Below are 20,532 nucleotides of genomic sequence, written 5' to 3'. Positions count from 1 at the left end.
CAGTTTTTATCCAAAAGAGTTACATGTGTGCTCGTGGTTTTTTGGTCATCATCTTCCAGCGGAGACATGTCGCCCATGCCCAGGCAACAAAATTAACATTTTGTTATTTTTAGTGAGTCTAGCTTTTCCACCTGACTCAGAGAATTTTTAAAATATCTGCCACTGCCCTGGGCACAAACCTTTCTGAAAAGTAGAATTAAAAGTTTAATAATAATATATGTTCTTTGACCAAATGTTTGTTGCAATTTTCCCAGAGCTGGCGAGAGTTGGATATTAGGATAACTGATGCTGCAAATGAAGCCAAAGACAATGTGAAGTATTTGTACACCCTTGAGAAATGCTGTGACCCTTTGTACAACAGTGACCCGGTAAGGGGAAAAAGTTGCTTGTGGTATAGATGGTTTATTCAAGACATTGTTCATCATTTGGAGTAATGGTATACACAATTGATCTTGCAGAGTCTTGTAATATAATGCCAGCGGTCTATCTGGACCTGGACTCTTTCCCATCTTTATCTCTGAGATTGCCAGTCCTTTTCTTTGTTCTTCATTAAGTGTAGAGATAATTTTCTTTTCCACGTATTTTCCCAAGGAAACTTTAGATTAATCTGTAGTTTTATATAGCTTTGAGTAGTAGTTGTGGAGAATTGATTTAATCTTGTTCTGGTTGGTAACTTCCTCTTTTCCAACTCTAATTTTTAATATTTGCTTCTTATTTCTTTCTTTTCTTAACCTAAAAGCAAGCCATCATCCTGGCTTATTAGCCAAATCAAAATGCTTCTGTCTAACATATCTAAGTTTCTTTTCAATCTTGGAAACTGTAGTCACTGAAAATTTGTAGCTCTTTAATCTCATAAGCTAAATTCTTATGTATTAGATTCTTTTGTAGTATTTTCTCTTTGGCCTTAATTTCATCCTGTAACAGTTTGATTGGTGTATCTTTAGCCAGTACGAAATTGGAAAGAACAGGAATAAAAATTTGGAATTTTCAATCAGTTTAGAAACACCCTATGATAGTCAAAAAGCACTGCAGAATTTGTTCAGATAATCTTGTTTCTATTTCAGGTAATGATGGTAGATGCTATCCCAGGACTCGTACATGCTATCAAAATGATCCACAATATCTCACGTTACTATAACACTTCAGAGAAGATAACTTCCCTGTTTGTGAAGGTATGTGCTCTGACAGCTCTTCTGATCTTGTGAAAAATTTATTTATTTAATAAATATTTATGGAAGATACCTTATGTCATCTGATTGGCTGAACAGGATCTTTCAGTAGCAAATATCATTTCTGGAAAAAAAATAGATGACACAGGGCACTCACAATAAAAAAAAATCTATGGTATTTGAAGCCATATGATTGATTGAAGATCTCTACTACTTAAAGGTCTTAGATGATATTCCATCTTAGAGAAAGATGTAATCTTGGGAGGCCTTCTCTGAGCCTCATTGAGCTACCATGGAGACATATGTCATGGCTTCTTTCAGGCTGAAATTATGACTTCATGTGCGTTAAAGGGAGAAGTATGTTAGGGTTGTGATGGTGGAGAACATTTTCCTTAGTCCCCAACCCAACTATTCTTCCATCATGGAGGAAAATTTAAAAGAAAGACTAGAATTAATAAATCCCTTCTCAGTGCTTGCACTAGGAGAGATTATTTTCCCAAATGAGGAGATAATCCTCTTGGAGGCTCTCTGGATGTCAATCGTATGTGCTTTCCATTGTCCTCTATCACCTTGCCCAAACCTTGCAAGTATTTTAAGTTGGATCATGAAGGGTATGTGTAGTGGACCAATTTTGATCCAGATCCATCATGGGTGGGCATCATGTGATCCTTGATGTGGCTGGACTACAACTCTTATCATCCTCTATCAGTCGTCTCCAAACCTCAGCAGTATTTTTTGTTGGATCATGAAGGATATGTGTACCAACTCTGGTCCAGATCCATCAAGCCACATAAGAGTCTTTTTGCTACATACAGACATTAGGCATTAGTGATCCATGAAAAAAAAAGGTTCAATACTCGCTTCAAAAGTAGGGGGCACTGGCGCTTCGTTTTGAAAATCATTTCCGATTTTTGAACCAAATATTTTGGAACTTTCTGAAAATTCGGAATTACTTCGTTAATGGTGGACGCGCATACACAATCGCGAAAAAACAGTGCTGGGGGGAACTTTACAGGACTCTCCTGCCCTCATTTTTTGAGCTATCCTGATCAAATTTGGTACAGTGATAGAACACATTTAACCCTGCTAGCTCACCAAATTGCAGAATGTTTCCTGTATCCTCTGATTTTTTGGTGAATTTTCATAGCTTATATAAGAAACCATTTTTTAATAATTGCAGAAATTTGTTCCTTCTTTGAAAGTTTTATTTCCTGTTTCATTGGGTTGTCTTTACTTTGAAAGTACTTTTTCTACTTGGGAAACTTTGTTTTTGTGGCTGAAACTCTGAAATTGGTGGCCACTGGTGGACATAGTGCTGCCACAATGTGCAATGTGCATCCGGGAAGGATCCCCTTCCATGGACACTGGGGAACCTCTGTGCACATGTAGAGTACACAGTGTGAACCCCTGGGTGCAATGCCAACATGTTACCACCAGCCAAAAAGGCAAGCATCCTGCCCCACCTCAGGAGGGAATCTTCCACAAGTGGAAGGATACTGCAGCTGCACCCAAACCAAACCAAACCAAACCAAAAGAAAACCAAACCAAACCATACCTGCAGCAGGAATGCCAAAGGAAGGACCAGCTCACTGAAGGCGTTGCTGATTCACTGAAGGCTAGACTGCTGTCCAGACAGAGTGTCCAGTCCATGGGACAACAGTGGCCTGTCACTGCCACTCAAAAAGGCATCCCGCCCCACCCCAGGAGCTATCTGAAGGCTGCGCTGAAGGACCAGGAAACTGAAGCCAGCGCTGAAAGACCAGCTCACTGCAGGCCGTGCTGAAGGACTAATGGTGCAACTCCAACCTGTCACTGCCAGCCAAAAAGGCTTCCTGACCCACCCCCCGCCAGCCACAGTTGGCTGGCCCACACCCCTGGAAGACACCAAATAAAACTTTCAGCAGACCCAAGCTGGGAATGAAAGGCCTGCATGTGCATAACATTTTGGGCCAGCGGTAACACGCTGGTGTGGCACCCCACCCCACCCCAGGAGTGAGCTCAACCTCAAACCTTCTTGCATTATGGAATCCTGCCCCTGTCTGCAGTGCACTGTTGCAAAACCATAGGCAATTAGGCAGCCCTAAACTAATCAAACCTAAAGAAACCCAACCTGCAATCCTTCCGCAAGGAACAGATAACTTCAGTCTGTGCTATTGCCCAACCATCCTAATAATCCACTTGGCAGTGGCAGGCCCAAGCCAAAACCAAATCAAACCAACACAAACCAAAACAAAACAAAAAGCAACCCTTCAGGAAGGACCAGTGCAACATAAGTGTCTGGTGTGTGGTGCCGCACTGCCCTGTCACCTAGTGGCCACAGTGGAAGGATAGCCGGGCAGGGGGTTCCCTCAAGCGACCACTGTTGGCCAGCCCCCAGCCCCAGGAAGACATGGCTGAGCCAGCAACCCTTCAGGAAGAACCAGATAGATAACTGAAGGCTGCATCTAATGATTCCAAGATGGCGCTGTGGTAGGTTGGTCTTTTGTGGGGCTCCACGTGGTCATCTGTTTTAACAACTTTTAACAAACTTTTAACAACCTCTGCCACTCTGGTCCTGGAGCTGAGACCCAGGGGCGAAGGTCACCTGGGGGACCAGTCCTCATGCCACCTAAGAGGGTGAGAGAGAAAGGAAAAAGGGGGGAAAAATGGAGTGCGAGCCCTGCCTGGAAGGAGGGAGAGGGAGCCCTTCCACCTATTTAGATCTCAAGACCAGCGTTTGAAAACCTTTTAACCCTACCTGGCTGCCGAATACTTAATTTAATCTAAGGACACTTACTTTGCACTATACCAGCTGAGACCTCCATTGCTATCGCCCTGGAGGCGAGTGTGCCCGTGAAGCCTTTGTGCCCAGGACTGCTGGGTTGCTGTTGGGGCTACTACCAATCCTTCATCCACTTCATGTTGCTGAGGTTGAGGCTGGCTTTCTTTTTGTGAGAAGACTGAGGTAAAGAAGGCATAATAGGAATAAGAGAATTAAAAATTATACTAACGGATTTTGAAAAAAATAAAGAATTGGGAGTAAATATAAAGAAATCAGAAATTATGTATTTTGAGATAAACAAAAAAGAAAAAAGAAAAATAGATAATATAACAGAAATAGATATGGGTTAGAGGAAAATAAAATATTTGGGAGTGACTATACATAAGAATATGGGAAAGATGGTAGAGATAAACAGACATGGAAGAAAATTTCTAACAATATGAAAAATTGGAAAAAGAAAAATCTGAGCACCTTAGGCAAAATTAAAGTGACTAAAATGTTCCTGATACCTAAATTATTATACCTATTCCAAGTTCTTCCATTGGAAAATAAACAAGGACAATTTAATATTTGGAACAAGACTATTAAGAAATAGATCTTAGGAGAAAAGAAATCTAGAATACCAAATAAAATATATTTTACATACCAAGAAGAATTGGGGTGGGGAATCTCAAATTTAGAACTATACTATGAAGCGTTCCAGAGAAAACCACTACTTGAAAATATGAGAGAGAAAAGAGATAAATGGTTTAAGATAGAGGAAGGAGTTAATAAGAGAGAGGCAAGGTTTGGAATTTTTACAAGGAATTTGGAAACAAGCATTAAAAGTATAAGAGGCCCAGGAAATTGTCATTACAAATTTGGAAAAAATGGAAACCTAAATGGATGCCAGGAACATCAAAATGGACCCCAATTGAAAGTCTTTATGAGAAGGAGTTTGATTCTTGCAGGTGGAGAGAAATGAAGGCCAAAGGATACTATAGGATTAAAGATTTATATGATACTAGCTGTGCCCGGCCATGCGTTGCTGTGGCTTAGTCTGGTGGTGTTGGTCAGTCTACATTAGGTTGTATTTATGCTGTGACCTCCACCCTTTTTTATACTCACATTAGTAGTAGTATATGAAGTCTGTTACCTTCTTCAATTTTTGTGTTGATTGATAATTGCTTGAGATCCCTGTTGTCTTTGGTTTGTTGTTAATCATGATGTCTGATTCTGCTGAGTGCGGTTTATATCTTATTGTGGTACAATAGTCTTTTTTTTTTTTGCCTGTGTAGGTGTTTATTATTATTGTTGTTGTAGTGGTCATGAAGGCTGGATAAGTAGTGGTCATGAAGGCTGATTCTTGCCTGTGTAGGTGTTTATTATTAGTGGGTGAGTGGATGGATAGATGAGTGGATGGATAGATAGAGTGGGTGCTCTCCTTGTTTCCTTTATTCCTGTACTGTTCCCTTTCTCTGCTCCAATCCTGAGCTCGCTGATAAGAACACACTGGTCTGAAAGGAGGTTAAATATAACCGGATCAATGGTCTTTCTCTCCCTTTTGCTCTTGGCCTTCTGGGCAGAGAGGGAGGGCTCTTGTCCTTGGCGTTCCTTCGCTTCCCTTCCCTCCCTCCTTCCTTCGTTCTATCCTTCCCAGCCTTTCCTGCCTGCGGAGCCATGGAACTGGGTCAGTGGGTTGGATGGCGGGGAAAGGGAGAAGGAAGAGGCTTCTAATTGAAATGCATGGATTCCATGCCATGGGGTGCTGGAATTTGTAGTTTGCATCTAGTCCAACCCCTTTCTTTTTGTCATGGAGGAAGGACCCACCCAAACCTCTCAGACAGATGGCCATCCGGTTTAGTTACGGTGCATTGTTGTGAGTTTTGTGGGTCCGGATTGTGTTTTCTGGTGTGATTGTGTTGTTACAACCGGGAGGCAAGGCTTTTGCATTGTTTTGCCAAGTTTCGTATTTCAGGGGTGTTTAGTTGTGTTGTTATAGTCATGATGCACTGTTGTGAGTTTTGTGGGTCCGGATTGTGGTTTTGTGGTGTGGCTGTGTTGTTACAACCGGGAGGGAAGGCTTTTGCGTTGTGTTGTCAAGTTTTGTATTTCTGGGGCATTTAGTTGTGTGCCAAGTTTCGTATTTCTGGGGCGTTTAGTTGTGTTGTTATAGTCACGATGCATTGTTGTGAGTTTTATGGGTCCGGATTGTGGTTTTGTGGTGTGGTTGTGTTGTTACAACCGGGAGGGAAGGCTTTTGCGTTCTGTTGCCAAGTTTTGTATTTCTGGGGCGTTTAGTTGTGTTGTTATAGTCACGATGCGTTGTTGTGAGTTTTGTGGCTCCAGTGTGGTTTTGTAGTGTGATTGTGTTGTTACAACAGGGAGGCAAGGCTTTTGCGTTGTGTTGCCAAATTTTGTATTTCTAGGGCGTTTAGTTGTGTTGTTATAGTCATGATGTGTTGTTGTGAGTTTTGTGGGTCCGGATTGTGGTTTTGTGGTGTGGTTGTGTTGTTGTAACCGGGAGGCAAGGCTTTTGCATTGTATTGCCAAGTTTCGTATTTCTGGGATGTTTAGTTTTGTTGTTATAGTCACTGCCCCCACAACTTTATCCTTTTATATATATAGATGAATGGCCATCTCATAAACAGAATAATAGATAAGAATAATAGATAATAATAATAGGTAAGAATAATAGATAAGATGGGAGACAAAAATTGGATCAAAATTTTAGGACTATATAATAAACTGAAACAAGGAAAATATGGAAATAGGGAGAGTATGATAGAAGACATAATAAAAAAGAACAGATTTCAGAAAAAGGGCTGGTGAGAGTAATACAAAGGGATGATCAAAGATGAGGAATATATCATAAGAACATTACAAGACAAATGGCAAAAGAGGGGGTACTTACAAGACAAATAATAGAAAACTTAAAAAGAGAGGCCACAAAAATCAAAATAGAGAAGTACAAAGAAATGGAAAGGAAATTCATATGGAAATGGCACCGTACCCCAACACAGCTAGCAAATATGATTAGGGATAAAAGTTCAACATGTTGGCACTGTGGATTAGGCAAAGGATGGTACGCTAACATGTGTTGGGAATGTCCAAATGACAAATAACAGGATAAATAGAGAAATGATTTAGAATATCACTTCAAGTAAACATGGAATTGATGTGGATGGGAATATTAGGAAACAATAAGATCAATGCAAAATATCAAGATTTATTCAAAGCGATGATCCTTGCAGGGAAGGCAGTAATAGCTTGGGGTTGGAAAGACGAAAAAAAGTGGAATATGGCGAATTGGAACAATTATTTGTTTGATCAGGTCCAATCATAAATTATTGCAAATGTAACCTGTGTGGATAAGAAGGAAGATAAAATGGAATCGCTGGCTGGGTTGGGGAAGGCAGCAAACAGTCACCAACTGGTAAAAGGAGCAAGCAAGGCATTGGGACTTAAATTTGTCCCAGCGCCAGAATATGTGCAGAGAGCAGACTGAGAGTAACCCCCAGCAAAACCCTTTCCTTCAGTTAAGTTCTAATATTTATATTTATTTTTAAATTTTTAAAAGAAAAGCCCTTTCCCTTTCCATGCAATGCCTTTTCAATGGCTTAGCTAATGGCTGCAATTGATGCCGCAGCTCTGCAAAAGCCAGCCAGCTGGAGCCACCTGGAGCCCAACCACCCGCTATGTGCGCGCCCCGCAAAATGCCTCGTGGCGCTACGGTCAGGCGCTTTTCAAGGAGACGTGTACGGAGGCACGCAGAGGACATACATTTTTTTCAAATAAAAACATTCCCGATCAAATTTCGAAGCCATTCAAAACATTTGGCTAGAATGCTTCAAAATCACGGGTTGGATCCAACGTGATAACCAGCGTCAGAACCAGGTTCGCAAATCGGATTATATAAGATTTTAATCCAAATTATGAGGGATCCGACGATTTCGCTCATGCCTAACTGACATACATTTAAGGATACATACATACTTTAATACACTCACACACACATCTATGTGTTAAAATATGTGAATTCTAACAGTGTAATTGTATGTTAATCAGTTAATTGTGAATCATGAAGAAGGAGAGGGAGGAAAAGCAAGCTATGTCCATTGTTACAGTACTTCTGTCCTTCAGAAAAATACTTGGAAATCTGAATAGCTCTTCATAATGGAGTCTCTGTTGTTTGAACCCTCTCCCTTAAAGTTGCCTCCAAATTTGTAGAAAGTAGGCTTAATTTGCCTTTGAAATGGGTGCATGTTGATAAAAAACATTATCATGTGTTTGCCACCACACTGTGGTCTTATTTAAGTGAAGCATTTTCCTACCTGAAATCTGAACTTTCTCATTTCCTTAGCCTTATGAAATTTCTTATTCTAAATTCTCAGTTGTTGGTGTGCAACAAAGTGAGTGAGAGAGAGAGAGAGAGAGAGAGAGAGAGAGAGAGAGAGAGGGATGAGCAGGATAAATTAGTCACACGAAGGTGTTAAGAGAAGAAAACAATAGTAACAGGAATTTGGTCACTAGCTTCTCCTTCTCCATGTGACTTTTAGGGAGGGGACCTGAAAAACAATGGTGACTGTTAGGCTCCTTGTCAATGGGGTTTGTCCAGGCTTTGAAAGAGGTTCCCAAGTGCTGAACCCCATCCCTAAAATAGGTTCAGAATCTTGAAAAGCTCTTTTAAAGTTCAGCCTAAATAAGTGTATTTGTTGTCCTGTACGAGTAACATGGATGCCACCATCTGTCATGGCTTCAAAGTTCTGAAGAGGCTGATTTGACCAGTGTGATACCTATTTTGTGTAATAGGTAGTCTGATAAATTGACATCTTTAAAAGTGTTTCAACAGTGTACAAAAATGATGCTCCTTGTTCTTCGTTGAAGGTTACAAATCAAATGATAACTGCTTGCAAGGCTTATATTACTAATAACAATACTGCCACAATCTGGGATCAGCCACAAGATGTAGTTTTGGAAAAAATACAAGCTGCTATAAGGCTTAAGCAGGTAAGCTTTATAAGATGATATGAGATATCAAAACTTACTAGAATTTACATTTAAGAAGTTTTAAAAATCATGTCAGAAGCAACTTGAGAACATACTGCAAGTTGCTTCTGGTGTGAGAGAATTGGGCATCTACAAAGATGTTGCCCAGGGGACGCCCGGATGTGTTACCATCCTGCTGGGAGGCTTCTCTCATGTCCCTGCAAGCTAGAGCTGACAGACAGGAGCTCACCCCGTCTCGTGGATTTGAACCAGCAACCTTCATGTTAGCAACCCAAACTTTTAGTCAGCAGTCCAGCCGGCACAAGGGTTTATCCCATTGCGCCACTGCGGCTCCTTAAGAAGTGGGCTGGTGCTACTATGACACAGAGTAAGGCAACTATGCCAAGTAATATAATAATAATTTATTTTTGTACTCTGCCACCATCTCCCCAGAGGGACTCAGGGCGGCTTATAGATATAAAACCAGCATACAGTAATATCAAATACAAAAACACACAAATAAATTTAAAAGGCATTAAAAAATCACAATCATTATAAAACACATGAAAAACACAGCAATAAAAACATAAAATGAGCTGGGCAAAGTGCACTGAGTGGAACTTGTAAACAAGAAGGAAGTTAAGGTGCTACAAGGTCATGGGAAGAGCCTTAAACTGGGGTGGATGTTGAAGGATAGTAGGTGTACTCCTTCCACTATTCCTCCTGAGTACTCTTGGACATCTTTCTCTATTGGAAGACAGAGCGTTATGTCTTGTATGAGCTACCCTGAGCCCCCTAAATGTGGGTATCTGACTCAGATATAGTGAAAAATGTTATTCAAGTAATATTGAGTTACCAGTACCATTTTGTTTGTGGAGTGGGAGAGTGGCACTTTTTGTTCTTTCACTACAAAACCACAGAAGTTCTCAAAAAGATACAAAACACAGGGAGCAAAATAATCAAACCATCTGAAGAAGTGAATGTCAATATTATAACATTATGAAAACAATTATACACAAAATAAGAACTCTTAACTTTAAACAACCAAAATCAGCAAGCAAACAATGTAACTAAAACACATGTTGTATAGAACAGACATCATGAAGCTGAATGTAATATATAAAGTATTGCAAAAGCAGCAGATGATTATTATGAAGTAAATTGAAATAAAAGATTGAAGTCCACATTACAAACAAAAATTGTCAGAAAAGTATGACTGATGATTTTCAAACCATGCACATTTAAACAGTGTGCTTAGATGATGGACAAGCTCTACTAAAATGCTGTACTTGTAATATAATGAGTTGAATACAAGGACTGTAATGGCAATAAGCTTATAAATTGTGAAAATCAAACTTTTATCAAGTCTTCAAAACATGCATCCTTTATCAACGGAGATGAAATGCAGAATACCATCATAAATATCTGTAATTGTAATGAATGCTAAGAAGCTAAACAAGCTTCACTGATGAGCTGTTTGTATTATGGACTTTAATCCTTATACTGTGTTTACTTCATGATAATCATCTGCTGCCTTTGCAATATTGTATACATTACATTCACTTTCATGTTATAATTGTTTGTTGTCCACCGCATGTTACATTGCTTACTTATTTACTTTGGTTGTTTTAGGTTAAGAATTCTCCTATTTTGTGTAGCATTGTTTTCATAATATCCTCTTTACATTCACTTTTTCATTTAGTTTGACTATTTTGACTCCTGTGTTCTATTGGTGTTTTGTACCTTTTTATTTTTTGTCAGAGGCAGTAAAATATCTTTGGTAAGTGTTGATGAAGAAATTATGGGATTGAGGAAGTGTGAATAAGTTTAGAAGAAAGAACATTGGTGCATTTTGCTTGAGAGCATACCTTTTAAGAACTTACACTTGAATTACACAAAAACGTATTTTAGCATACACAGCATAGAACATCCCAAGTGCTTTAAATATGCATGCCACTCTGTCATGGCACATTGTTCTGTTTATTTATTTTGTCTTTGTTCATGTTCTGAAGGAATACCAAAACTATTTTCACAAGACCAAACAAAAACTGGAACAGAGACCAGCTGAAAGGCAGTTTGATTTTAGTGAGATGTATATCTTCGGAAAATTTGAAACGTTTCATCGCCGCCTACTTAAGATTATGAAAATCTTTGATATCATCACAACTTATTCAGTTTTACAAGATTCCAAGATGGAAGGACTAGAAGTGATGGCAACAAAATATCAGGTATGCAAAATGCCTCAGTGGATTTGATCCTCAGTAGTTGAGATAAATGAATAAGTCTACAAAATATTGATCTAGGAATTAAAGAAGTGAGATCTCTTCTTAAATTCTATTCCAATTCAAGGACACATAAAAACATACAGCCTGTGGCTCTTTTTGCCCCACATCTTTGACTCTTCTTGCCAAGGATGGGGTTTTGAAGGATCCAAGCACAGGTCAACAGTGAGTTGTGAGGTTATTTTTCCCTCCTGCCAATTCTCCCTTGCAGCCATGTTTCCATGTACTAAAATATGGTTGATAGACCGTATGGAAAAATCACCGAGTGTCAGTGAAATCGCTGAGCCTTCAGTCTGAATTGTTTTTGTGATCATTTTACAAAGAGAAGAACTAAATTTAGTTTTTCAAATAGCTGAAGATGTGGAGTTATTTGTTTTTGCTATTTATTAAACAAGACAACCAGTTTACAATCCTTAATGTGAACATGAAAGTTAAAATGAAAGAAAAGGAAATGTATGGTAGAATACTTTATCATTTGGGTTGCTATTCTTCCAATTTAACAGATAGCTTCAATAAGATTAACCTGCATATACAAGTCCCTTAGTTGCAGAGGTAGAAATCCTATGGTTCTCAAGTCTCAGCAGCCCTAGATGGTACAGACAATATTTGGGAATACTAGGAGTTGCAGTTCAACAAGATGTGGGGCATGCCTTTATGATTCCTATACCTGCATGACTGCATTGTGACTCAGGAGCTTTTAAGTTGATTCCACACATGACCCTAGCTCAGTGGTTCTCAACCTGGGCCCCCCAGATGTTTTTGGCCTACAACTCCCAGAAATCCCAGCCAGTTTACCAGCTGTTAGGATTTCTGGGAGTTGAAAGCCAAAAACATCAGGGGACCCCAGGTGGAGAACCACTGCCCTAGATTAAATGCAAGAGTCTGGAAAATGTATACATGTCAAAGGTTTTCAGATAAGACAAATCACTTTGCCCAAATTATCATGCTGAGTTGATAACAGATGATGAAGGATCACAAAACTGGTAAATTTATATCTGTATCACATATATCCTATTGTTTATCCAGGCTTGACTTTATGTTTTGGGAGAGAAGGGAGGGAAAAACAACCTTTGGTGGCATCTCCCATGATTAATTTATAAGTTATCAGACAACTTTAATCTCTGAAGGCTGCACTGAGTGAAGCTGTAGCCCACAAGACTGGACTTGGCAGCACCCGCATCTTCAGTATGTTGCCTATGACATATCCATTTTAGAGATGGGAGCACCATTATTTGACTGCAGTGCACTGGTTTTCAGGTGTATGGGTCTGGAGCTCTGCTCAGTGCTCTTGCTACATTTCTGTGTGTCCTAAACACGAGGCAGGTGGGTAAACAGCTTATCTGCCCAGATCCACCTAGCTAGTGTCAACCATGTTGGTGGCTTGATGGTGATGCTAACATGCTCTAGATCAGCCAGTTTACCAACTGTTAGGATTTCTGGGAGTTGAAGGCCAAAAACATCTGGGGACCCCAGGTTGAGAATCACTGCTCTAGACTTATGTGTCCAAAGTTAACTCATTCATGCTGCCATCTTAATGATATTGTCAAATTGGGGCATGTAGGTTCAGGCCAAAGAACTGCTTCTATGCTTTCATCATCTTCACAGTTTACCTCCATGGGAGCAGCAGGAATAGATTTATCTAGGAATAGATTTAACACCTTTCTCTCTGAGATAAGAAGTGGCATAGAAAATTCAGCAATATAACCTTAGAGTAAGGGTCCTTAAATTTTTAAAATATAAGGCAAGTTTATGATCCCGCAGGCTGTTGGGGAGGCCAGATAATAATTTGAAAAACGCATGAATAAATTCCTATGCACACTTCACATATCTTATTTGTAGTACAACCCCAACCCACCCCCCGAAAAACGGTACAATATTTAAAATGAAGAACAACTTTAACCAACATAAATTTACCAGTATTTCAATGGATAGTGTGAGTCTTCTTTTGGCTGAAGAAATAATCAAGTTAATAAGGATTGTTGTTGCATGCCTTCAGATAACTTCAGACTTAAGTTGTGGGTGGTGGGGTAGTGGGGGTAAATGATGTTGGAAGGTCGTGTCCAGCTGGCAGTGACTGAATCAGGAGTCAAAGTTGAGTCTTTTAGTCACACTGATCTTGGCCTAGAACTGTAATTTTTCACCACCTGAAAGAATAGTGGGGCTGTTAGAGAACTCTGGGTCCTCAAAGTTATGCATATTTAATGTAGTAAGCTATCTTGTACTTTCATTTTCACAGACTGCGGCAATGCAGGAACAATGGGAGGTAACTTATGCCAGGGCTACTAATGCTGTGCCTTGTGGTTATGAAAATGATAGCTTGCTTCTCCTTGGAGACCTTTTAATAAAGAGAAAATAATGTTGTGTTTAATTTCTACAAACTTGTACATTTTCCTGCTTCTATGTGTCTTCTGTCCCACCCACTCCCGCCCAAAATAAGTGCACCAGAGTGTGTTGTACAAAGTGTTGCATATCTTTGCATGTTTGGAAACTTATTTTACTTGAAGTTTAAAAAAAATGAAAATATGTTATGTGAAAAAAACACTGTCTAATTAATGGATGCTGCCCTAGTTTTTATGTTCAAGCTTGCCATAATATATTTTTAGGATATGGAGCTTCTTTTCTTTTTCTCTTTTGAATTCAGTATTAGGGCTGGGTTTAGGAAAAATATTAACTCTCTCTTTAGAATTCTTACTGAGAAAATGAGTACTACTACTTTAAAAGTCCCTTTCCCAACTACCTTTAGGGCATTGTAACCACCATGAAAAAAAAGCAATACAACTTCTTGGATCAACGGAAATCTGATTTTGATCAAGACTATGAAGAGTTCTGCAAGCAAAGCAATGATCTTCACGTAGGTTGAATTCTTTTCAAATTTTGCTCATTTTTTTGTTGTTAATCATAATCTCCATTTGTATAGAGCACTGCTTCTTAAACTGTGGTCTTAAACTTAAACCCAAACTTAGTTGGGGTCCTGAAAAAGTTTTCTGAATGTCACTAAGGACCTCATAACAAGTAGGGCCTTGATGTGGGGGATAATGGGGAGATCTCTAGGGCAGCAAGACAAGTCATGGGGCAGTGGGGCAAATCAATCACCCAGCACGCCGCATCACCTGTTTGTCCATCACATGCCAGAACATGCACCTTTCCAGCATGCTCCAGCACTGTCACCATGTTTTTCTATCTGAACATGAGCAGTCCCCCATGTTCTGAATTTCCCCTCATAGAATGCAGCCAGCATGAAGCCTCGCCGGAAGTAGCTGTGTGTCATGTTATGAGGTCTGACTGGCTCCGTGTTGTCTGCATGAATGAAGTGATCTACGATGGGGAAATTTTCCCATGTGATGAGGTCCTTAGTGGTTGCTTTAGACATTTACATGAATCTGTTGTGCCGCATTTACAGTGGACTCTGCTGAAAATGCTATAGCTGTACTTCACAAATAGGAAAATCAGCCTGTTTAGGAAGTCTTGCAAATGCTGATTTGTTATCAGTAAATGTTTGATTTTTATACTTATTTTATATTCCTATATACTGGGGACACATAAACATTTCTTGAGCTGAAAGAGGTCCTAAGTTGAAAGGTTTAAGAAGCCCTATTATAGAGATAGCAGTCATCAGAAATTATTCTTACTCCAGCACAAATACTGTTGAACATATAATTAATTTAAGGGTATAATTCACAGGTATCAGCATATGCTGATTTCCAGTGCAGTAGAACAAGTTCTCCTCTTTATAATTGTTGGATAGAATTGTGAAGTGACAGCAGAAAACATGAACCCTTTCCAAATGGTTTTCTGCATCCCTCATGCAGTTAAGCTGTATGTCTTCAGTGTTTAAAGTTTTCCCCTAAGGGTTAACAAGAAAGTAAAAGAGCATATTCAGGAACAACATTTGGGAGGTTGAATATGGTGTTTTCCTACAGTGATTCTAATTAATGAACAGAGAACTTCTGAACCATGGAGTCTCCATATCTGACTTACAGTCTTGTCTTGTTACCCCATCTCATTTGTAGCAACACTTATACTGGGAACAAGCCTCCTTACTCAAATGCTAGGGAAATGTGCCACAGATGAGCATGAAATGGTTAACCTCCCTCTTCATCAGCTGCAACTCTGGCTCCCCATTCCTGCTCTAGCCTTTTAGAAGAAAGGTCCTCTGTATGACTGTGTCCTATTTGGATTTCTTCTGATATAAGAATCTGGTGAATTATGAAGCCCACTTTTCACAATATGCTTAACTAACATCTTCATGGTTTCCTCCTACAGCAACAATTGCAGACTTTCATGGATATTACCTTTGAAAACATTGCAAATACTGAAAGAACTCTATATATGCTGAAGAAATTTGAAAGGTAAAGAAAGGACATTACAGTAGAGTCTCACTTATCCAACATAAACAGGCCGGCAGAACGTTGGATAAGCGAATATGTTGGATAATAAGGAGAGATTAAAGAGAAGCCTATTAAACATCAAATTAGGTTATGATTTTACAAATTAAGCACCAAAACATCAGGATATACCACAAATTTGACAGAAAAAGTAGTTCAATATGCAGTAATGCTACGTAGTAATTACTGTATTTATGAATTTAGCACCAAAAAATCACGATATATTGAAAACATTGACTACAAAAATGCGTTGGATAATCCAGAATGTTGGATAAGCGAATGTTGGATAAGCGAGACTCTACTGTATTCAGTTTCATTTGAGGTAACTTTGAATGTGTTCAGCATGTTGTTGTTGTTGTTTTTTTTAAAAAAACTTTTGTAAACAAATGTTTTACTTACAATCTTTTTAAAAGAATTGTGAACTGTTTTAAATCCCATCTTGCCAGAAAGGCAGCATATAAATAAATAAAATAAAAATAAATAGTAAAGCACAAATATATTTGCAGTTCTTCTCTGTCTGCTTTTGAACTAAATATTGTAAATCCTGCTCACTAATACTGAATGTGATCCCATACAGTTGCATTATCTTGCGTCATTCCAGCAACAGTAAGGTCTTGTCATCTCATTTCATAAATTAGCCACATTCAGAGTTTATCTGAGGTTAAGATGAATTATGTATTTATCTGTTGACAGAGATCATATCTGTTACCAGTTGTCTCATATCTTTAAAATGGCACAGCATATTATGGGCCACTGTTCATGGTTGTATCTTGAAGTCCAGACACATTAGTGGTTCAAGCAAATGACAGGCCTACATTTATTTGGAAGTCCTAAATGAAAGTAATCCCTTTCAATTAAGTGAAAACATTTCATCAACATTTATGTAAACTCAATTGGTCTAACGGGTCTGCTTTAGCATCCAGATTTAGTGTTAAATTCAATCTTGATTTTCCTTTTGCAGCAAACAAAAGACTATTATTATATTGTCATTATGGTGGAATCAACGTTGATGACACCAATGTTTCACATACTGAGGCTGTATTAAATATTCTTTAGGTCCCTTTAACCTGCGTTATTCTATGTTAAGAAACTATGCTGCATTAAATACCAGTATACTATCCACTACTGATGGTAGTTCTTCCTCCATATTAGGCTAGGAATCCCCAAACTTGGCATTGATGAGAAATACCAGGTAATCCTCCAGAATTATGGCCATGAAATTGATGTGGTCTCTAAACTCTACTCCAAGCAAAAGAATGATCCCCCATTAGGACGTAACCTTCCTCCAATGGCTGGTAAGATCTTGTGGGCACGGCAGCTTTTTCAGAGAATCCAGGAGCCGATAAGTCTTTTCCAGAAGAACTCCACAGTTCTGCAGACAGCAGAAGCAAGGCCCATTATCCACAATTACAACAGGGTGGCTAAAATCCTTCTAGAGTTTGAGGTGGTCTATCACAGAGGATGGCTTCAACAGGTAAGACAGAATGCTGAATATTTTCAGAGAGAATTTACATGACATGTCTTGTTCTCAATGCCAATCACATCTAAAAAACTTGAGTTTAACTGTCTTATGTTTTTTCTTGTGATAGCAGTTAGCCATGCATTGTAGTCATTTCCCTCGTTGAAAAATGGCGAGCATGTTATTAGAATATTTCTAGGATTTAATGAATGATTGGATTTTAATGTTTGCCTAATGACTTTTATGGTTGATTTTATAAAATATTCAATAACTCTATTTAAAACAACAACTGCTGCTTCTCCAGGTTCGGTTTTCATATTCTCGAGTTGGCTTGCAGCATGCTGTCTGGAGTGTATATTCAATTGCTAATTTACAAAAGTGTAGAGTCCATCATTTGACTCAACAGCTCTGTACTAATTGAGACTAGCTGTTGGATTTAAGCTTTGCAATGCAATAATCCTCAAACTCTACAAAAAGTACAAATTAAACATAAAATGTTATCTAGAGGCATTTCTGCCCAGGTTCTTTTTATAGCTTCAGGACATGTCACTCTGTTGATGAAAGACTGGAGCCTTGCTACCAAAACCAAAGTGTGTGTTTTTAAGAATACATGACTAGTTAAATGTGTGACATCGAATTCTGCTTTGCCAGCGTTAGAGATATTTTGTAGTAAGGTGAGATGCGTATCACAGCTCAGGCCTTCTGCACATAGGAGACTGACTTGACAATGACATACAGAAGGTGGAGTTATTTGCATCACCTGTTAAAATTATTTGGAGAGTCAGACAGGGACCTTTAATTATGGCCTTGAAGAAGTCTGAATTGTATAGATCAGTGGTTCTCAACCTGATGTCCCCAGATGTTTTTGGCCTTCAACTCCCAGAAATCCCAACTGTTAGGATTTTTGGGAGTTGAAGGCCAAAAACAAGTGGGGACCCCAGGTTGAGAATCACTGGTCTAGATTTTTTATTATTATTTGATGTCAAAAAATTGCATAATAAATAAGTTTAAAAGTGATAAAATAAAGAAATCACAAACAGCTAAATAGTTTTGGACTAAAACTGGTCTAGATCATCTTTGTTTATTTTAGTGCTCTCCAGTTGTGTGGGATTATGGCTTCCTTCATCACTGACCATGGGTAATACTGGCTGGGATTCTTGGGTAGTAAATTCCAAAGCACACTGAATGGAAAGCATTATCTAGAACCTGTGAGTCCCCAGAAGTTTTAGCCTTCAACTCCCAGAAATCTTAACTGGTAAACTGGCTGGGATTTTTGGGAGTTGTAGTCCAAAACACCTGGGGACCCACAGGTTGAGAACCACTGATCTAGAAAAAGGAAAAAAAGAAAGCCCATGCTCCAAGTCTTGATGATAACGAGGATGAGAAAATCTGTGGCTTGCTGTAAGAAACAGTTTATCTGTCAGTATTAAATCTATTGGTTTCCATCGGGTTTCTGTCAGAGGATCACAAATATCCATGTTCCCTCCTATGTGGGGTACCCCAAGGTGCAATTCTCTCCCCTCTTCTCTTCAACATCTACGTTAGTCCCCTTGCTAGTTTGGCTCGGAGTTTCGGCCTAGATTGCTATCAATATGCAGACGACACCCAACTCCTTCTGCGCTTGGAGCCTGGAGCAACGTCAATACCAGACAATTTCACCTTATGTCTGGAGGCTCTGTCGAACTGGTTACGTGCTAGTAGACTGAAGGTGAACCCGGCGAAGACTGAGATTCTCTGGCATGGCCACTCGATTGGTCTGACCCATTTGCTACCCACCTTTGATGGTGCTGCCCTATCTCCTTCGCCTACCGTTAAGAGCCTGGGTGTCGTTTTGGATTCGCAGCTGACAATGGAAGCTCAGGTCGCTGCTGCTAGCAAACAGGCCTTTTTCCATCTACGACAAGCGAGGCAACTGGCACCCTATCTATCTGATGAGGCTCTGGCAACAATCATCCATGCCACGGTCACGTCTAGGCTGGACTATTGCAACGCCCTGTATGTTGGCCTTCCGTATTGTTCAGAATGCGGCAGCCAGGCTACTCACATGAACACCCATGAAATGCCATATAACACCAGTGCTGCAGCATTTGCATTGGCTTCCAACTGATTACCGTGGTCTATATAAGATGCTAGTTCTGACCTTTAAAATTCTTTACGGCCAGGGCCCATCGTAGGGACCGTCTCTCCTTCTCCCATCATCGGTTGCAACGACCATCCCAACGCAACCTACTTTATATACCGGGTCCTAGAGAAGTACACTTGGAAAGGACCAGATGTAGAGCTTTTTCTATTTCTGACCCTGCCTTATGGAATGCCTTGTTGCCCTATATGAGAGCCATGCGTGAGTTAGGGCTTTTTACCCTAGCACTTAAGACCTGGCTTTTTACTAGAGCTTTTGATTTATGTTAATTTTATCAATATTTGTATGTATGTATTTTTATCCTTTACAATTTAGCTTGTAAATCGCCTAGAGCATCTTGGATGGAGGGTGATTAATAAGTAATTAAATGATGATGATGATGATGATGATGATGATGATGATGATGATGTTGAAACATTTTCATAAAAAGACAATTAAAACTTTTTTCATAATCATTCCAACTAATTTGTAGAATAGAATTCCGACACTGGTTTGTCACACAGTTGGTCAGATGCTTATACTAGTTCCCTTATCTGGAAGTCCAAAATTCCAAATTGTCAACATGAATGGCTGAGATGACATCATCATCATTATTATTATTATTATTAATAATAATAATAATAATAATAATAATAATAATAATAATAATAATATCCCACTTTCTCTTTCCATAAGGAGACTCAAAGTGGCTAACAATAAAATAATTACAATACAATTTAAATAAAGTGAATAAAAAACAATTCAGATTTAATCCAAAAAAACCTTATAAAACCATAGCTGCACCTGACATGATCTTAAAAACCTTTTCCCTTGTTTTTATTGTACACAAACTTTGTTTCATGTACACAATTATTTAAACTATAGTGTATAAAATTACCTTTAGGCTATGTGTGTAATTATAAAAATGAATGAATTCTGATTTATACTTGACCCCAAGATAGCTCATTCTTTATATCCAATATTCAAAAATTACAAAAAAATAAATAAATCAAAATACACCATGTTTCTGGTCCCAAGCATTTTAGAGAAGGAATAGTCAACCTGAATCTGCTTCCATCACTGCTTAACAATGGTTTGGAAAAAGCCAGTCTAAACAATTCTTACATTGCCTGATAACTTATGTGCATTTCTTGTGTACAGGTGCAGCTAACTAAAGCAGGTCTTCAGGCATCATTGCTAGTGAAAGCTCCAGATAATGGAGAAATATTTGTGAATTTTGATCCAGAGATTCTCACTTTAATAAGGGAAACTCAGTGCATGGCTCGCATGGGGCTAGAAATACCACCATTTGCCATTGCTCTTCAGCAAAAAAGTAATTCTTACAAACAGGACGTGAATAAACTGCAGGTATTTTTGCATTGCTTAAAC

At 39.0% G+C, this 20,532-nt stretch overlaps 1 protein-coding gene across 7 annotated transcripts in view; it reads left to right on the top strand.

The window, feature by feature from the left end:
• The window catches only part of dnah5 (dynein axonemal heavy chain 5), a 299,154-nt gene that overhangs the window by 37,869 nt on the left and 240,753 nt on the right, over positions 1-20,532 (top strand). For all 7 annotated transcript variants that reach the window (XM_062979391.1, XM_062979388.1, XM_062979389.1 and 4 more), the window contains 8 exons: positions 255-368; positions 1,065-1,172; positions 8,797-8,919; positions 10,911-11,126; positions 13,924-14,031; positions 15,444-15,529; positions 16,718-17,039; positions 20,305-20,511. In XM_062979391.1, coding sequence (XP_062835461.1) covers positions 255-368; positions 1,065-1,172; positions 8,797-8,919; positions 10,911-11,126; positions 13,924-14,031; positions 15,444-15,529; positions 16,718-17,039; positions 20,305-20,511 — 1,284 coding nt within the window. The remainder of the gene's footprint in view (positions 1-254; positions 369-1,064; positions 1,173-8,796; positions 8,920-10,910; positions 11,127-13,923; positions 14,032-15,443; positions 15,530-16,717; positions 17,040-20,304; positions 20,512-20,532) is intronic.

This window comes from Anolis carolinensis, chromosome 4 (assembly GCF_035594765.1).
Source record: "Anolis carolinensis isolate JA03-04 chromosome 4, rAnoCar3.1.pri, whole genome shotgun sequence".
Lineage (NCBI taxonomy): Eukaryota > Metazoa > Chordata > Lepidosauria > Squamata > Dactyloidae > Anolis > Anolis carolinensis.
Note: the sequence above shows the minus strand (reverse complement) of the source record. Positions and strands in the feature narration are given on the sequence as shown.